Below are 20271 nucleotides of genomic sequence, written 5' to 3' on the forward strand. Positions count from 1 at the left end.
AAAGCTGAATTTAAAATGTATTCAAACCAATATACAAGCAACACAACCAGCCAGAGAACTACACATTTACAAACCGTGTTGAACACGATGCAAAACAAAACGTTAGGAAACATGGTGTATCTGGTGGGCACAGTAAAGCAGTTGGGGTACTATCCTTTAGCCGACTGAAACTCCTCAGCACTCCATCTATAGATTTACAAACACTTTGGTAAGAAATAAATTACCTGGTTTTGCCGAACAGATGAAATGTTATCTTACATTTTCCGTAATAGCTAGCCTAAACACACTTTGTGAGTGACAGTTGACAACCTACTAAGCAATACTTCTTGGTCTTCATGAAAAATATTATGTATACGGTCATGGAAATCATTGGGAATATCACAACACAATATTTCTCCCCTTTTTAATATATATACAGTATATATATATATATATAGAGAGAGAGCGAGAGAGATTTTTTCTTCCACTTGACCACATGAACTATTGTCTCATGTTGATGGATACAATTTGAAAAGATGGTAGGCCTGCTTGTAGCCAGGTACCATCGACTAACCCATTGGGATATATGAAAGCTAAGTGGTCTTTCTTACCTTCAGACTGACACTGGTATGTACAGTATGTTGCTGGACTCTTTGACTATGGTTTATGAGCTAAACAGAATCAGAGGTGCATCTCACAACATAAGACACAGACCAACAGTTGATACCTTCATGGGTTTTCCAATAAAAGCATTATACAATGTATGGGACAAAAAGAGAGAACAGCAGAACAATTCGAGGAAACACAGAACACAAGTAGCAGTAGCGACCCAACAGAGAAGCAGCCTGTTTCACACAATTCGGACACTTTATAAGTTAACAAAAATAAAACATAATTCATATGACATTGTACAGGTCCAAATGTTGCGTGGACTGCCTGTGCATTGTGGTGTGTGTGTGTGTGTGTGGACAGATAAGGTGTCTGCAATGTTTCTGATAAGTGGTCAGATCTGGCTAGCTGTTTAATGTGTATTCGACAGTGTGTAGCGCAAAGTGTATAGACCCGCAAGACTCAATGTTATGCATGTTTTTCAGATAAGGTCCATGACATCGGGCTGGGGAATGGGGTGCTGGGTTTGAAGGGTAACATAACAGGGCCTTCAGATCACCTCTCGGTCTGCAGAGTCTTGCCGGTTGGGGAAGATGTGTAGCTGGGGTTGTTCGATGCCATCGTTGTGGAGGTCCTCCTGTTTCTGCAGCCCGTGGAGTTTCAACACCAGCTCCTTGATGAAAACCTGTGTGAGCAGGGAAGAAGGGCAATCGGTCATCATATAAAACATGCTCAGAACGGATACAGTGAGCGGCCGTGATACACAGCGCTGGTAATGTTGAGCAATTCACAGTGAAACGACAAGGGAACATGTTTCAGAGATAGCACTTCATTCATTTTGTGTGTATGATATCAATATGTGTGTGTGTGTGTGTGGGGGGGGGGTCAACTTGGTCTGTCAACACATAATGGACAGGCTGAGTAATGCTGATCACAAAGGATACAGGGACAGTGTGAAAGCGGGACAAGACTAGCATTGTCGGCTAATATATGCGGAGTCATCATTAGTTACTTATTTGCCTGAAAGAAAGAGCAAGGAGGTGACAGAGAGAGGGAGCAAGGAAGTGACAGAGAGAGGGTGGAAGGAGGTGACATATAGAGGGAGCAAGGAGGTGACAGAGAGGGAGGAAGGAAGTGACAGAGAGGGAGCAAGGAGGTGACAGAGAGAGGGAGCAAGGAGGTGACAGAGAGAGGGAGCAAGGAGGTGACATAGAGAGGGAGCAAGGAGGTGACATAGAGAGGGAGCAAGGAGGTGACAGAGAGAGGGAGCAAGGAGGTGACATAGAGAGGGAGCAAGGAGGTTACATAGAGAGGGAGCAAGGAGGTGACAGAGAGAGGGAGCAAGGAGGTGACATAGAGAGGGAGCAAGGAGGTGACAGAGAGAGGGAGCAAGGAGGTGACATAGAGAGGGAGCAAGGAGGTTACATAGAGAGGGAGCAAGGAGGTGACAGAGAGAGGGAGGAAGGAGGTGACAGAGAGAGGGAGCAAGGAGGTGACAGAGAGAGGGAGCAAGGAGGTGACATAGAGAGGGAGCAAGGAGGTGACATAGAGAGGGAGCAAGGAGGTGACAGAGAGAGGGAGGAAGGAGGTGACATAGAGAGGGAGCAAGGATGCGACAGAGAGAGGGAGGAAGGAAGTGACAGAGAGAGGGAGCAAGGAGGTGACAGAGAGAGGGAGAAAGGAGGTGACAGAGAGAGGGAGGAAGGAGATGACAGAGAGAGGGAGCAAGGAGGCGACAGAGAGAGGGAGGAAGGAAGTGACAGAGAGAGGGAGGAAGGAGGTGACAGAGAGAGGGAGCAAGGAGGTGACAGAGAGAGGGAGGAAGGAGGTGACAGAGAGAGGGAGCAAGGAGGTGACAGAGAGAGGGAGAAAGGAGGTGACAGAGAGAGGGAGGAAGGAGGTGACAGAGAGAGGGAGGAAGGAGGTGACAGAGAGAGGGAGCAAGGAGGTGACAGAGAGAGGGAGGAAGGCAGTGTTGTAGTACTGGAGTTTAGGACTTGGGTGGGACTCAACCCAGACTTGATCAGTGGTGATTTTGTCCTTTTATAAAGACATCATAACCCTGTTCTCTGACTGGTCCCTTCATCATAACATTGTCATAACCTGCCATCTGATTAGTCATTTTGCAACCTTAATAATGACATAGTCATAACCCTGCTCTCTTGATTGGTCCCTTCACATTGACTAATCAGATAGCAGGTTATGATTTTGTAATCATTGTAAGGGACCAGTATCACAAAGTTCCAGGAACTTTCAATGAATTCCCTGGTTTCCCCCCGAAATCAGGAGGGAATAAGCAGGGAAAATCCAGAATCCTCCAACCAGGACTTCTGGAAAACCAGGAAATTTCTTGAAATGTTGATACCTAAATAATGACATCATCATAAACCTGTTCTCTGATTGGCCCATTATAATGACATTGTAACCCTGTTCTCTGATTGGTCCCTTCACCGTGACAGTCTATATAGGTACTCAGTCTCGGGAACATTAATGGCATAAAATACTACCCAAAACAATCTTAAACATATTGTTAGATATTACTATTGTTTATAGACTTCCTCACTTACCTCTGTGTTATTGCAGGTGTGAAACATTTCCTGGAAAAAAATCCCCAGACCAAATAAGATTTTAGTTCAACTAGCCAGCCTGCTGCTGAAACAATATATTTGCAACAGCAACCAAATCTGCAGCTATTACTGTTAGTCCCACAATCGAAAACAGTACAACTTGTTCACACAGTTTTTAAATTGATCAAATGATAATGTCTTCAGATGATCTCGCTAGTGAGTAGGACAGTATACCTGGAGCCTGTGCGTTCTCTCCTCGTCACTCTTCAGGTCTAACAGCTCGTCAATGTTCACCTCCTCTGGCATCTCCTCCTCCTGGTGACACAAGCGTCAGTCAAACTGTCCACCCATCCACCACTACATCCTGTAGCTGCATGTTAGGATACTGCCCTGTGCATCCTCCACTAAACTCTGCCCAGGGGCAGTATACTAACATACAGCTATCACATACCCCATTATATGTAAGGGACAGGCTCAGATACGAGCATATAATATATAGGTCACTCACTAAAGGACAAAAATACAGGTCTTGCCTTGTTCTGAGTTCCGTGGGTCTTACAGACACAGAGGGAAAGCTGCGCGTGTTTTTAGAGTGCAACACCCTGAGATATTCACAGACCCTGAAGCACTGCAGTGTGTGTGTGTGTCCGTCCATGTTGGCTGTTGAGTCATCATATGCATGATGCAGAATGTTTGACGCATGGGCTGGCAGTAAAGGGATAAGGATGATTTGGTAACATGGGCTGGCAGTAAAGGGATAAGGATGATTTGGTAACATGGGCTGGCAGTAAAGGGATAAGGATGATTTGGTAACATGGGCTGGCAGTAAAGGGATAAGGATGATTTGGTAACATGGGCTGGCAGTAAAGGGATAAGGATGATTTGGTAACATGGGCTGGCAGTAAAGGGATAAGGATGATTTGGTAACATGGGCTGGCAGTAAAGGGATAAGGATGATTTGGTAACATGGGCTGGCAGTAAAGGGATAAGGATGATTTGGTAACATGGGCTGGCAGTAAAGGGATAAGGATGATTTGGTAACATGGGCTGGCAGTAAAGGGATAAGGATGATTTGGTAACATGGGCTGGCAGTAAAGGGATAAGGATGATTTGGTAACATGGGCTGGCAGTAAAGGGATAAGGATGATTTGGTAACATGGGCTGGCAGTAAAGGGATAAGGATGATTTGGTAACATGGGCTGGCAGTAAAGGGATAAGGATGATTTGGTAACATGGGCTGGCAGTAAAGGGATAAGGATGATTTGGTAACATGGGCTGGCAGTAAAGGGATAAGGATGATTTGGTAACATGGGCTGGCAGTAAAGGGATAAGGATGATTTGGTAACATGGGCTGGCAGTAAAGGGATAAGGATGATTTGGTAACATGGGCTGGCAGTAAAGGGATAAGGATGATTTGGTAACATGGGCTGGCAGTAAAGGGATAAGGATGATTTGGTAAAAAAAACATATTATTTAGATGGCTGCGCCGCTATTGGAGTCGGTCATCAAAGTGCCTCCATAAATCGTAGGATTTAGTTTCAGTAGGAACACTGCATGTGAGGATATGCCTTTGAGGAGAAGAGAGAAAGGGAGAGACAGAAGAGACAGAGACAGTGGGGGAGGGAGAAGAGAGAGAGAGAACGAACCACCACCCTGGCTACTACTAGTCTAGGTATGCTGTAAGACGGAAGCCACCACCATCAATGCCAGACATTCTCCATCACAGATAGCATCCATTACGCTTTCTCACGGCCTCCTAAATCGGTCATACTCAAACAGTGCATTCAGCTCCCCCCCAAATTCTCAGAGGAAAGCAGAGACTATTTGTATAACAGTCTATGCACTTACTTCATTTGGGACATTTTCACAGATCATTAACTACACTGAACAAGAATATAAATAACGCAACAATTTCAAAGACTTTACTGAGTTACAGTTCATATAAGGAAATCAGTAGATTGAAAATCAATTCATTAGGCACTAATCTATGGATTTCACATGACTGGGAATACAGATATGCACCTGTTGGTAAAAGTTACCTTTAAAAAATAAAGTGGATCAGAAAACCAGTCAGTATCTGGTGTAGAAGAACTGCGACATCTTCAGCTTCCAGGTATTGTGCAACATGGGGCCGTGCATTATCATGCTGAAACATGAGGTGATGGCGGCGGATGAATGGCACGACAACGGGCCTCAGGATCTAGTCACGATATCTCTGTGCATTCAAATTGCCATTGATAAAATGCAGTTGTGTTCATTGTCCGTAACGTATGCCTGCCCATACCATAACCCCCCCGCCACCATGGGGCACTGTTTCCAACGTTGACATCAGCAAACCTCTCGCCCACACAACGCCATACAAGCCATCTGCCCGGTACAGTTGAAACCGTGATTCCTCCGTGAAGAGCACACTTCTCCAGCGTGCCATCGAAGGTGAGCATTTGCCCACTGAAGTTGGTTACGACGCCAAACTGCAGTCAGGTCAAGACCCTGGTGAGGACGAGGAGATCTTTCCTGAGATGCGGATGATCTTTCCTGAGACGGTTTCTGACAGTTTCTACTGAAATTCTTCGGTTGTGTAAACCCACGGTTACATAAGCTGTCTGGGTGGCTGGTCTCAGAAGATCCTGCAGGTGAAGCTGGATGTCGAGGTCCTGGGCTGGCATGGAAACATGTGGTCTGTGGTTGGACGTACTGGACGTTGGACGTATTGCCAAATTCTCTAAAATGACGTTAGAGGCGGCTTATGGTAGAGAAATGTACATTCAATTCTCTGGCAACAGCTCTGGTGGACCTTCCTGCAGTCAGCATGCCAATTGTGTTGTGTGAAAAACTGCACAATTTAGAGAGGCCTTTATTGTCCCCAGCACAAGGTGCACCTTTGTAATGATCATGCCATTTAATCCGCTTCTAGATATGCCACACCTGTCAGGTGGATGGATTATTTTGGCCAATTAGAAATTCTCACTAACAGGGATGTAAACAAAATTGTGCACAACATTTTAGAGAAATAAGCTTGTTGTGTGTATAGAACATTTCTGGGATCTTTCATTTCAGTTCATGAAACATGGGACCAACACTTTACATGTTGTTTGTATTTTTGTTCAGTAAAAAATGCTGTTGTCACCAACACACTCCTTATCTAAACTACTTATCTCATGCTGAACAGCATTCCAAAGTGATTTCTAGCCAAACACTGAACAAGAGTCGCATGGTGAGATTCCATCTTATTTATTTTCCCCTTGGGGCAAGTCGGCTCATTGGCACAAACAGCACATTCAAAGGGCATTATTCATGATGTGCTGCTATCAACATACTGAGCCAAAAATGAACCCCGATCGGTTTTTATTGCCCTTTTTGGTAAGGCAGAGATTCTTTGAATAACAAAATATGGAAATTGGTGAAGACGACTGCAAATACCACTGTAGACTAGATGGAAGGCTGTCTTCAGAACCTAATCCAAACATCAACCGCAGTACACAACACAGACAGCATAGGTGTGGTGTGAGACGTGTTGACTAGTGACACAACAGGCCATAGAGTTCAGTCTGAGCGGAATGCTCAGCAGCAAGGTTAACCAGCCTCATTGGGGTCTGTCTGTGGGTGTCGTGGGGGAGGACGACTTAGCGATTCTGATGCCGGTAGTGTAAAGGTCCGTCCAGGAAGATCCAAGCAGTCCCTTCCTACCCAGGCATCCCTGACCTTTCTTTCAACTCCAAATGCCAATGGAATACTGTCTCATACTGCCCCCACACACACAGACACAGGCATAGAGAAACACAGCCACGTGAGCAAGTCCACAAACAGTCTCATACACGTACCACACAGAACCAACAACGTGTGTAATACATGGCATAGTAATATACATGTAGTAAAACGACACATTGTGGACACCAGCAGATCTATTCTGTAAAAACATCTTAATTCATACCATAACATCAAAAATAATTATTGTAATGCTCAATTATACATGCTGTATATTCACCAATTAAGCAAACTCATAGCTCATTTTCCGCCCCTCTCATCTCATCCTAGCTGGCAGCCGCTAGAACTAGTACTAGTAATGCGGGGGTTAATGAGCAGCTAAAAACCACATTCCTGGAAGTGTTGAGTAAACACAGCCTCCATGTGGGACCAACATGATGTGTCAGGCCTGTCAAGATGAGTTAGTCACTTTAGGCTGATGCAGTGCTTTTATCGGGATTCGACTGCTTTCGTTGTCCAAGTCACATGATCCTTAGGTAACATTCAAATCTTCTGTGAGGGGATGTGTGATGTCCGGGGGGGGGTGCTAATGTGTCCTATACATGTATTTTCTTGAGTCCTATCTTACTTGTGCAGGAGGATAATAGTAAAGATGAGCAGGCAGGTGTACAGATGGAGCCCTCCTACGAAAATAATGCCCTTTTTAGTCTATTTTCTTTTGTAACTTTAAATGCAACGAATTGCCCATCAAAGTAGATCATCTCTCATAAATGTGTGAATCTTGAGTCCCCTCCCTGCCCTCTCTTCCTGCATACATGAGTTTGAAATGAATACCGCCAGTGGTAGGTTCCAAGCCAAATCTAGTTAGCTTGTTTTGACAGCGTAGCCTAGCTAACTGCTTCATGTATCTAAACTCAGCAAAAAAAGAAACGTCCTCTCACTGTCAACTGCATTTATTTTCCGCAAACTTAACATGTGTAAATATTTATATGAACATAACAAGATTCAACAACTGAGACATAAACTGAACATGTTCCACAGACATGTGACTAACAAAAATTGAATAATGTGTTCCTGAACAAAGGGGAGGTCAAAAATCAAAAGTAACAGTCAATGCAGCTGGTGGCCACACCAGATACTAAGTACTGCAGTGTATCTCCTCCTCATGGACTGCACCAGATTAGCCAGTTCTTGCTGTGAGATGTTACCCCACTCTTCCACCAAGGCACCTGCAAGTACCCGGACATTTCTGGGGGGAATGGCCCTAGCCCTCACCCTCCGATCCAACAGGTCCCAGACGTGCTCAATGGGATTGAGATCCGGGCTCTTCGCTGGCCATGTCAGAACACTGACATTCCTGTCTTGCAGGAAAACACGCACAGAACGAGCAGTATGGCTGGTGGCATTGTCATGCCGGAGGGTCATGTCAGGATGAGCCTGCAGGAAGGGTACCACATGAGGGAGGAGGATGTCTTCCCTGTAACGCACAGCGTTGATATTGCCTGCAATGACAACAAGCTCAGTGACCATGACGGATGGTCTGAGAGAGAGAGAGAGACACAGAGAGAGACAGAGAGAGAGAGAGAGAGAGAGAGAGACACACACACACACACACACACACAGAGAGACACACAGAGAGAGACACAGAGAGAGACAGAGAGAGAGAGAGAGAGAGAGAGAGAGAGAGAGAGAGAGAGAGAGAGAGAGAGAGACACACACACACACACACACACACACAGAGACACACAGAGAGAGACACACAGAGAGAGAGGGACAGAGAGAGACAGAGAGAGACAGAGAGAGAGAGACACAGAGGGAGAGACACAGAGGGAGAGAGACACAGAGGGACAGAGAGAGACAGAGAGAGGGATACAGAGAGAGAGAGAGATACAGAGGGAGAGAGAGACAGAGAGCTGAGAGACAAAGCAAGAAGAGCATTCTATGCCATTAAAAGGAACATCAAAATTGAAATTCCAATTAGAATCTGGCTCAAAATTTTTCAATCAGTTATAGAACCAATTGCTCTATATGGCAGTGAAGTATGGGGTCCACTCTCTAATAATGAATTTACTAAATGGGACAAACATCCAATTGAAGTTTTGCATGCAGAGTTTTGCAAGACTGTATTGCAAGTACAAAGAAAAACTCCAAATAACGCATGTAGGGCAGAATTGGGCCAATATCCCCTCCTCATTCGAATAGAAAAAAGAGCCATCAAATTTTACAACCATCTAAAAACAAGTGACCCTAAAACATTCCATCACACAGCTCTACAATGTCAAGAGATGAAACCAGAGAAGAGTCCCCTCAGCCAGCTGGTTCTGAGGCTCAGTTCACCAACCCAAACCAACCCCATAGAGCCTCGGGACAGCCCTCAGAAAATCTGGCCCAACCAAATCATCACAAAACAAAAAGAAAAATATATAACCTATTGGAAAGACACCACAAAAAATCAAAGTAAACTTCAATGCTATTTGGCTCTAAACAGACAGTACATGGTGGCAGACTATCTGACCACTGTGACTGATAGAAAACTGAGGAAAACATTGACTAGGTACAGACTCAGTGAGCACAGTCTAGCTATAGAGACCGGTCGTCACAGACAAACCTGGCTGCCCAGGGAGGACAGGCTGTGCTCACTCTGCTCCAGGGGAGAGGTAGAGACAGAAGTGCATTTCCTACTACACTGTGACAAATACTCAGACCTAAGAGCATATTTCTTTCCCAAAATTATAATTCAATACAAAGAATTTGAAACTATAAAAGATGAAGAAAAATTCAAATATTTGTTGGGTGAAAAGCCAAAATGTGCAGTTTTGGCAGCCAAATATGTGTCCTCCTGCCACAGCCTGAGGGACAGCCAGTGAAAAATGCAAAGTAATGTTGATAATATTTCCCATTTAGCTTAGTTTTGTTTTGTCTTTCGTACCAGGTCATGTGTCTTCTCAGTCATGTTGACACTGGTCTACTACTGTTGCTTTAATGTATTGTTGTTCTGATTAATATTGTTGTTGTAGCTGTTATTAATGGTAATCCCATGTCCACTACTACTATTATTATTGCTGTTAGTCCCACCATTTATTTATATATAAATATATATATATTTTGTGTATATATATACATATATATTTTATTGAAATTTTTCGATATGTATACTTTGACAATGTAAGTAATAATAACTTGCCATGTCAATAAAGTCAATTGAATTGAATTGAGAGAGAGACAGAGAGAGACAGAGAGAGAGAGACAGAGAGAGACAGAGAGACACAGAGAGAGAGACAGAGAGAGATAGACAGAGAGAGAGAGACAGAGAGAGAGAGACAGAGAGAGAGAGACAGAGAGAGACAGAGAGAGAGAGATACAGAGAGAGAGAGAGAGATACACAGAGAGAGAGAGACAGATACACAGAGAGAGAGACAGAGAGACAGAGAGAGATACAGAGAGAGAGATACAGAGAGAGAGAGATACACAGAGAGAGAGAGATACACAGAGAGAGAGATACACAGAGAGAGAGAGAGATACAGAGAGAGAGAGAGAGAGAGAGAGATACAGAGAGATACACAGAGAGAGAGAGAGAGATACACAGAGAGAGAGAGAGAGAGAGAGAGAGAGAGACAGAGAGACAGAGAGAGAGAGACAGAGAGAGAGAGAGAGACACAGAGAGACAGAGAGAGAGACACAGAGAGAAAGAGAGCGACATTCCACCTAGTTCAGCATCAGTAGAGGGCTCCAAGGCAGCAATTTAGTCCACATCACTTCCAGGCCAGTGGGTTGAGGGTAATGTTTTTTTTGTTTGCTTGGGTACTCTGGGTGTAATGTAGTCCACTGGTCCCGGTGTCCAGCTGTGCACCTGTGTTCATTTCTGTGTAATGTTTTCCATAGCCAACACCCTGATACAGTAAGTGGCCTGTCCCACACTGGTGCAATATAAATCTGGGTCAAAATACCATGTCAGGTTAAGACTGACGGAAAGTAAATGCATTTACAAGTGAAGCGACCACACTTTAAATGTACACACATTTCCAAAATTGCCATAACCCATTGAGGTGGAAGGACATAAACAATAAAATAACTGAAACCAATCAATACACACATGAACCATTCAGCCTCAATACAGTATACTTCACTGATAATGAGCCCCTACATTCCACTGACACAAAATATTATAATTTCTCATCATTAAAGTCATTGTTGTGGGTCAGTTTGTGTACATCGTGTTATAACCCTCAGCTGTTGGGTTTACTTCAGAGCCTGCAGTACTGACAGACGCTTCTCTGGCATTACGCAATTTTCCACACCACCATTCCCTCCCCCTTCCATTGCATATCCTGCAACAGGCAAACTTCTAAATGCAGAACCACTACAGTCAGTCTCTATCTACCCTTGATATCCTACATTTCCAGATTCTCTCTCTCTCTCTTTCAAATTCAAGCTGCTTTATTGGCATGAAAAACATTGTGTCAATATTGCCAAAGCAACAATGTATACAATATACATTGTAATAAAATTATAAACAATGACAAATAATAATATAGAATGGCAGTAAATAATAATACAAAATTAAATATAGAAATAGTAACAATAAAATGGTAACAGTCAATAATCGAATGTAATGTAATAAAAAAATGAAACTATAACTAACTTATAACTAAATAACGGTCATCTTCACCATTACATCGGTACTACAACTACTATCATCATTACCACTACTACCACCACCACCATCATTAAACTGCTATCATTACCATTACCACCCATACCATTACTACTTGGAATGATAAACAACAATAATAATAGTAATAACAATAACAGTAATAACAATAACAGTCATAATAAGTAAGTTACTGCTTACTATGCAGATGTTATTATTCAGTGTCCCTCAGGCTATGGCAGGCAAATACATATTTGGCTGCAAGAGGAGCCATTGCTCCTTCGCCCATGAGTATTTTTAGTTTTTCCTCTGGGTTTAATAAGTTAAAATTTGGAATAAATGTAGACATTTCTGTGAATAATGAATCTCTTGGTGAGGAATATTTATCACAGTAAAGGAGAAAGTGCATCTCTGTTTCTACATCCCCTGTCGTGCAGTGACCACATACACGCTCCTCTTTGGGTAGCCATGTCTTTTTATGTCTGCCAGTTTCTATTGCCAATCGGTGGTCACTCAGCCTGTACTTGGTAAGGATCTGTCTCTGCTTCGTATCTCTGACAGAGTAGAGATATTCAGCCAATTCATATTCTCTGTTTAGGGTCAGATAGCAATTTAGTCGGCTTTGGGATTTTGTTTCGTTTTTCCAATGTTGTATATATGAGTCCTTTGATTGGTTCATGATTTTGTTTATTGGAATTCTTTCTTTTGAAGCAGTGCTGGTGTCAGCTTGGTTGGTTAGGTCCAACACCAGCTGACTGAGAGGGCTCATTTCTGGGCTCAGCTCTTGGGTTTGAAGTGCTTTAAATTGCAGACTCGAATTTGGACTTGAATTTAGATGTAGCCAAAATTTTAATGATCTTTTCTGTATTTTCATTATTACTGGAAAGCGGCCCAATTCTGCCCTACATGCATTAGTTGGTGTATTTCTCTGGACTTGTAGGATTTTCCGACAGAATTCTGCATGTAGGGCTTCAATTGGATGTTTGTCCCACATTTTAAAGTCCAGTTTATTGAGTGGCCCCCAAACCTCACTTCCGTAAAGAGCTATTGGTAGGATTACACTGTCAAATATTTTGGTCCAAATTCTAATTGGGATGTTGATTTTGAATAATTTCATTTTATTGCATACAATGCTCTGCGGGCTTTTTCTTTGAGTGCATTCACTGCCCTATTAAAGTTTCCCGATGCAGATATGGTCAGACCAAGGTAGGTAATTTTTTGTGTGTTCAATGATTGTGTTGGGTTGTGTGTTCTCTCTCTCTCTCTCTCTCTCTCTCTCTCTCTCTCTCTCTCTCTCTCTCTCTCTCTCTCTCTCTCTCTCTCTCTCTCTCTCTCTCGCTGCTACAGCACATAAACATAATATTAATCCGGTACAGAGGTGTCAAACTCATTTTTTTTTTTTCTCCTTTCAATTAAGACCTAGACAACTCGGTGACGGGAGTTCCTTACTAATTAGTGACCTTAAATTCACCAATCAAGTACAAGGGAGGAGTGAAAACCCGCAGTCACCCGGGCCTCTGTTGAATGAGTTTGACACGCGCTCTACTATTACAGTTTTTCTCAATTGCTAAAACACTAAAACCCATTGGCTGAACAAAGTTCTCAGTTGCCTGGACTCATTTAGCTAATTATGCAGTCTGTTGTCAATACCTTCAAAACACATTCTGCACTCGAATGCACATGTCATCCATACTGCTAAACACAAGTGGCAACAATCAAATACAAATAGAGAACACATGTCATTGATTGAACACAACCACTCAAAATTGATTTAACCTGTTTCAAATGATGCGACACAACCAATATTAACCAGTTCAGAGCAAACAGGTTGTTGAAGGTGGGAAGGAGAAAGTCTGAGAATGGATAGAAGAAACAATGTGAGAGGACGAGGACGTATGCGAGGTGGGCGACGAGGAGGAAGAGGAGGAGGAGGGCAAGAAAGAGGAAGACGAAGAGGAAGACAAAGAGTGGAAATATCTGATGAAATTCGAGCAACAGTTATAGACCATGTTCTCGTCCATGGACTGACAATGAGGGAAGCAGGACTTAGAGTGCAACCCAATTTGAGCCGATTTTCTGTGTCCACCATAGTAAGGACATTCAGAGAACAGGTACAGTATACTACTGTATTTTTGTAATTGCAAATTTACTGTACTACACTATATGCAGCTGTTTCAATAGACATTTGTAAAGTTAATCACTGTATGTATTGTACTGCATGAATATGTTTTGTAACTGCACAACTACTTTTTGTAGAATTGCAAGGCTGCCACATGCAGGTGGAAGGACAGCTATATTCACTCGGGAGCAAGAGGCCATTATAGTTGGCATGGTCCTTCAAGATAATGCAATACGACTCAGAGAAATCCAGGAACGAGTGATACAAGACAACACACACTTCCAGGGAATCGACAGTGTGAGCATTTCCACAATTGACCGTGTCCTCCATCGTAACAGGATGCGAATGAAACAAGTATACAGAGTACCTTTTGAGCGCAACTCACCAAGGGTGAAAGAACTGCGAGCTCAGTATGTGCAAGTAAGTGTACATTCAGAAACATTTACTGTAATCCAGATTGTCTACAGTACTAACACATACTATGTGAATGACATTACTCTTCAGTACATACAATGTATGTGAATCAGAAGCCTAATTGTACTCTACAGTATAGCACTGTCTCTGTACGACTTACAATATCCTACATACAGTATATTGTATTTCTACACAGACAATATTTGACTTGGAATCCTTGGACAGACCCCATGAGTTCATCTTTGTCGATGAAGCAGGCTTCAATCTAACAAAGAGGAGAAGGAGAGGCCGAAACATGATTGGACAGCGGGCCATTGTTGAAGTCCCTGGTCAACGAGGTGGCAATGTCACAATCTGTGCTGCTATCAGCAACCATGGTGTTCTACATCACCATGTTACACTCGGGCCATATAACACCCAGCACCTTCTAAGATTTATTGCCAATCTAAGAGATATTTTATTTGAGCAGCAGGTTCAAGAGCAGCAGGGTCAAGAGCTAAATGAGAATCCCATTCCCACCTATGTGATAGTGTGGGACAATGTCAGTTTCCACCGAGCTGCTCAGGTAAGGGAATGGTTTAACATCAATGAGCAGTTTATGAACTTGTACCTCCCTCCATACTCGCCTTTCCTGAATCCGATTGAGGAGTTTTTCTCCTCTTGGAGATGGAAAGTGTATGATAGACAACCCTACACCAGAGTAAATCTGCTGCAAGCCATGGATTTAGCCTGTGGTGATATAGGTGAGGAATCATGTCAGGGCTGGATACGGCCCACGAGGGTTCTTCCCCCGTTGCCTCAGGAGGGACAATATTGCTTGTGATGTCGACGAAGTGCTCTGGCCTGACCCAGCCCAAAGACAAGAAGAAGCACATTGATCACATGTTTACTCCTTTGATTTGTGTCCCTTTTAGTATTGTATACTGTAGTACAGTGCATCGTAGGCTGTATAATGTACAATGGACAAATTGTATGGCCCTGAACATTGTGCTTTCCATTTATTAACAGTACTGACTGCTCAATAGATTGACTGGTTGCAGGTTCATATCAACAAAGAACAAGAATTACAGTATCACAGAGACAAAGGACAAGTTTGTGAGATGCAGGGTACAGTACTGTAAAAATAGGGGTACAAGGAGGAGGAAGAACAAAAAACAAAATTGCAAAGAGCAAAGCAGAGTAGTAATTTCTGATCAATGTTGAGCTACTATGATAGAACATGTTTTCGTTCATCAAAAGACAATGACGGAAAAATATGAATATTTTTTTAGAATGAAAATGTTCTTCTCCCTGAGAATTGTATGTTTTGAACAATGTGTTTTCTATTTTTCGGTGTATTGTTTACTGACTGCTTGAGAGTGTATATCATTTTGATCACTTTGTTTATGATTTGAGAGCAGTGTTTGATTTTGAACACAGGTAAAACTTTTTTGAGGAGAATGTTTCATTTTGCGAGAGGAGTCAGAGGTTATGTAAATAGTGCTTGAAGATGAGGTTTTGTGTTTAATGTTTTCAGGAAATGGAGCAAGGTTTCAGAAATTGTGTTTTAGCAATTGAGAAAAACTGTAATTACAACATTATTAGCACATCTGGTCTGAATACTACCAAAATGTCTCATTGTCAAGAATGTAAGGGGAAAATATGGGTTTAGTGCTGTCAGTGAAATCGTGGTTATTGATTGTGTGGTTATTGACTTCATATCAAATGATTGAGATATGATCGGGCACAGCGAGATTTCCAATAGAGGTTCTCTCTACACCAGGAAATGGGCCTGGTCATCAGTTGATTGATGGCTGTTTCTCTCATCTACATATGCATGCAAATTAAACGCATTCCCATTAGGTTATTCATTCGTCAACTAAATTGTGGGCAGGTGCTCTGGTTCAAGACAAACGCAATTATGTCATGTTATTTGAGTCTTATGAAATTAATTTCCACGTCTTCGACAAATTGCATTCGTTGGGGAACCAGCTGTTATAGATCATTTACAATAGATATTTCACATCCATTAGATATTGATTGTTGCTACAAAAATAAACAATTGCACTCTACAATCCTTAGTTCTCTGTTGTTTTTCTCTCCCAGTTTGCAGTGGTAAATTGCATAACAACTGGCTGTCACATCAGTGTGGCTTACTGGGCCGTGACGACTCAATAGAACGGTAATAATGACTGGGTGTAGTGGCGGGACGGGATTGAAAAGTGAAAAGACTCCGAGCCTGGGAGACAATCACGCAGATAGCAGAACACTGCGGGGGTCTTAATCTGGGCCTCCGATTGAGCGTTGATACAAGACTAATGGCCCTTGATAATGGGCCAAGCGATGCGCTACATTCAATGCTTCAACAACAGGCTCAGTGATGGGGGGGGGGGGGGGGGGTTAGGGGGGAGCTGGGGGGGGTATTCTCTTTGTGCTCTTTGGCGACATATGGGACCTTCACTTCCCCTAAACCCCCATCCCCCCCATTCATAAGATTCATCCCAGAAAACAAAGATGTCATCAATCAATAACTGGGATAGTTAGCGTCCGTTCAGGCCTGGTCAGGGGGTTTTCACGTCGCAGGGCCAGACAGGGTGGGCTTTGGTGTAGCAGGAAATGAGTATGGGGGAGATCCGATTACACCGTCATTACACATGCTTGCTCCACTATCAGCAAAGCAATTAACTAATTAACATAGATATAAAGCTGTGGCCATGTGTGTGTTTATGAGAAAGCAAGACATTGAGTGTGTTTACTGTACCCATCCACGAGAAACAGAATGGTACAGCAGATCAAACTGTCATGATCAAACGCAATATTTCTATATTCTCTATTCTTTAAGTGTATGTGGAGAGACACTATAATATATATATATATATATATGATGGCTCGCTGATGCCGTTTTTACTGTCATTGTGGTTGTATAATGGTCACTACAGAGACATCCCCCTGTGACAGCATTGCTTTAATTCCTGCCATTGGGTAGCATCTGTCAGGTGGTGGTCTTTGCAGTAGACACTTTGAGTTTTTACTACCATGTTTTATTACTGTGTTATGAATTGGATGTAGAACGTAGATGCTGAACAACAGACTGCTAATTGCTCTGCAGGAAAAAAAAGAGACCCACCCAGAAGGCTTTAGACTCAAATAGGTCAACACAGGGCGTCCAGTTTCTATAGCATTCTAGTTAAATACATTCTGAGCAGGAGATGGTTGTGTCTGATGGAGAGATTATTGGTATGTAATAATCCTAACATCTGTACCATAGCACTGACCCCATCCTTACATCAACCATCGTCCCCAACCCCGCCTACTCACACAGCCACCACCATGCAGGGCCTTGGCCCAATGCCCACCAACATCCTCTGGTGGCCCTGCCCTCGCTGGTGATGCCACACACCACACCAGGTCCCCCCAGGGTCCTCCTGTTCTGTCAGCCAGAAGCGCATAAACCCTCAAGGCTGTCCATGTAAAGCAGCAAAGACTAAGCGACCTGGCCAGCCTGCCACAGACCTGTTATATTTCTGGAAGCACTTTCAATTGGACCTCTGATCTTTCCCATGTCACCCTTGGCAGCGAGACAGCCTTTCCCACTCACCGGGAGTATAATGTCCTCCAATGACCATCCATCCCCTTACATACAACCCTCACATACAACAGGAAGGGAACAACATGGAGGGAATCTACCATATCTACTTTTGTATTTTGCAGTGGATGTCAAGTCTATTTTTGTGCTATGAAGTGTGATAATATTTGTTCAGCTAATATACTTCACAGACAATACCCGCATTTTCTTAATGAATGTAGAGAAGGATCACGTGCAAAGAACATTGACATAGGCTAAAAGGGGTGTAAACGAAAACAAAGCGTGACATGGTTGACCTTATTGTCCTGTGCATGTGCTCCATGGCCTTGCTAATGGCTTTGTAGTTTATTCTAATCCCATCTTCTTCTGGTGACTCAGAAATGTTTGCTTGTAGTATTAGCTAAGAGGACAAGTGTCCAGTTAATAGTGTCTGATAAGAAAACACATGCACAATACTATCATTCTGATTCGATGAGACCACGAATTTACCATTATGGCAGGCAGTGTTTTGACTAGACAGTCATTTGGCCCTATGCCTAGAAGGCATCTATCTACACATCCTTGATTCATCGAATGTCAAGCAGACAGGGCGCAAGGAGACAAGGCAGGCAACCCCCCACGTAAAATGGATTAACGTCGTAGCCACATCCCAGACCGCAAGGGACACTAGGCAGTACAATCTCTGAAAAACCGACTCCAGTCACATTTTGTGAATAGTTTTACTTACATACCTTGAGGAGACTGAAAATACGCCATCGCTGCGTAACCGCTGTACCCAAATACGCCAAACCGATATATTCATTATAGTGATTTAAGTCCCACTGAAGAGTGATGTGCAGCGCTACAGTGGATTGCGTACCCCGAAGCTGCTGCCAAAGTCGCTTTACTTCATTCAGTGGACACTGATGCTAAACTGAATAATTGTTATTGCGTAAAACCCTTTCTGTACTCTTACAATAAGTCAAATAAATGTTTCCCATTGTCTAGGTATGTGACTGTATGCGTAGCCTATCAATAGAAATACGTTTAATTTCAAATAGATAGGACTCACCCTGCCCACATAGAGCTCGTCCAGACTACAGTCAATCCACTTCTCCACATCCAAGCGTCTTTGGAGCTCCTTTCTGTTGTACTTTACCGTGACCCGTGCTTGCCTCTTCTGCAAGCTAAGCCCCGGGTCCCTACCTGGACCCCTACTCGGGGAATGGACTTTGTTGTTACATCTCCTCCCGACCCGGTTCGCAGCCATATCCACTTCGGGTGACAGACACGTGCAGACTATGGACCAAGGGAGTTAAAGAAGTGCACTATCATTGGTAATAGTAGCGCACTGGTGGAGAAATCGACTATGGGTCCTAGTGCCACACCTATACAGACCGGGTAACTGTTGTGCGCCGAGAGCAATGTTTATTGATTGAGATTAGCTGTAAGGAAGTTCTACACTTTCTGAATTGTGTGACAAGAATTCACCAGAAATGTGAGTGACTGAGTATTCTGGGGAAATTACAATGACTCACCATCCTAGTCACCACTATTTATATTTATTTTGCCTACAAATAGGGAAGCCTATTACCATGGGCAGCAACATTGAGGGCTTTCACTGTTGTAATGTAGTCAACTGGGTCGGACTTCCAACTTCATTGGCTGATCTCTCCAGGTGATCAGCCAATCAAAGAAAGAAGAAAATGAACTACTTCATATTGGAGATGCCTCAATGGCGCTGCCCATGCTGTCACAGACGCTATGATGGCACAGATACAAAGATGAATCCTCTAGTATGTCAATGAGGCCTAGTGCATGGGGTATTCAAATCTTACCCTATGAGGTCCGGAGCCTGCTGGTTTTCTGTTCTACCTGATAATTAATTTCATCATCCTGGTGTTCCAGGTCTAAATCAGTCCCTGATTAGAGGGGAATAATGGGGGAAAAAGCAGTGGAACTGGTTTCATGGTCTAGATTTGATTTTGAGGGGCCTAGTGCTTCACTCTGGATTTACTTTCTATTTTCATTGGTTATTTATATCCAGAAAGAGAATATTTGGTAATTTTAAAGTTATTCATAAACTGTTATACTGTCATGCTGTAATGACAATGATATAGTTGAATGTAACACACCCCTAGAGGTTAATAGAGAGGTGGGCCAGCAACTGGTTCAGGGGTTTCCAACCCTGTTCCTGGAGCACAACCCTCCTGTAGGTTTTCGCTTCAAGTGTTACTAACCTGATGTATCTTATCAAACAGCTAATTATTTGAATCAGGTGCACTAGATTAGTGTTGTAGCAAAAACGTACAGGACAGTAGCTCTCCAGGAACAGGGTTGGAAAATCCTGAACTAGATGGTTGCAGATTCAAAACCAATGCCCGAAGGGAATAAATAATATTTGGTCCAGCAACGGGAGGGTTACTTGCATCAGTGCCCTAAATGCCATCTCCTGCCGTTGTGCCCTTGAGCAAGGCACCTAAAACTGTGCAGGCGCTCCACTGTGGCTGTCCTCTGCTCCAACCTATTGTTTCTGTCTTCTTTTCTGAAGACTAAGGCAAATGGATCAATCAAGTTGTCTTCTTCTTCTACTACATCCATCCCCCTGTGCTCAAAAGCCCTGCCTTCATTATAAACACAGCTGCCTGTAGTAGATATGATAATAATGACTATTTACTGATGT

At 43.1% G+C, this 20271-nt stretch overlaps 1 protein-coding gene across 2 annotated transcripts; it reads right to left on the minus strand.

Annotated features, from left to right (window-relative positions):
* LOC139549069 (protein phosphatase 1 regulatory subunit 14A-like) lies at positions 1–19018 on the minus strand. 2 transcript variants are annotated; one of them, XM_071359175.1, is made up of 4 exons: positions 18661–19018; positions 3390–3470; positions 3156–3185; positions 1–1273 (listed from the first exon to the last, which is right to left on the minus strand). In XM_071359175.1, the coding sequence occupies exons 1-4, from the start codon at positions 18856–18858 to the stop codon at positions 1139–1141; spliced, it is 444 nt and encodes a 147-aa protein (XP_071215276.1). In that variant the 5' UTR covers positions 18859–19018; the 3' UTR covers positions 1–1138. The 2 variants fall into 2 exon arrangements, with proteins under 2 accessions (XP_071215276.1, XP_071215275.1); XM_071359174.1 differs by lacking the exon at positions 18661–19018 and adding an exon at positions 3664–5003.
* Between the last annotated feature and the right edge of the window lie 1253 nt (positions 19019–20271).

Source organism: Salvelinus alpinus, chromosome 22, assembly GCF_045679555.1.
Source record: "Salvelinus alpinus chromosome 22, SLU_Salpinus.1, whole genome shotgun sequence".
NCBI classification, from domain to species: Eukaryota; Metazoa; Chordata; class Actinopteri; order Salmoniformes; family Salmonidae; genus Salvelinus; species Salvelinus alpinus.

Excerpts from the sequence above, each read along its gene's own strand:
- LOC139549069 (XM_071359174.1), bottom strand. The coding sequence starts at position 4,623 with ATGTTTTTTTTACCAAATCATCCTTATCCCTTTACTGCCAGCCCATGT. Across the intron at positions 3,471-3,663 it reads ACCTGTATTTTTGTCCTTTA|GAGGAGGAGATGCCAGAGGA; the intron begins GTGAGTGACCTA and ends TTGTGTCACCAG. Across the intron at positions 3,186-3,389 it reads AGAGAACGCACAGGCTCCAG|GAAATGTTTCACACCTGCAA; the intron begins GTATACTGTCCT and ends ATTTTTTTCCAG.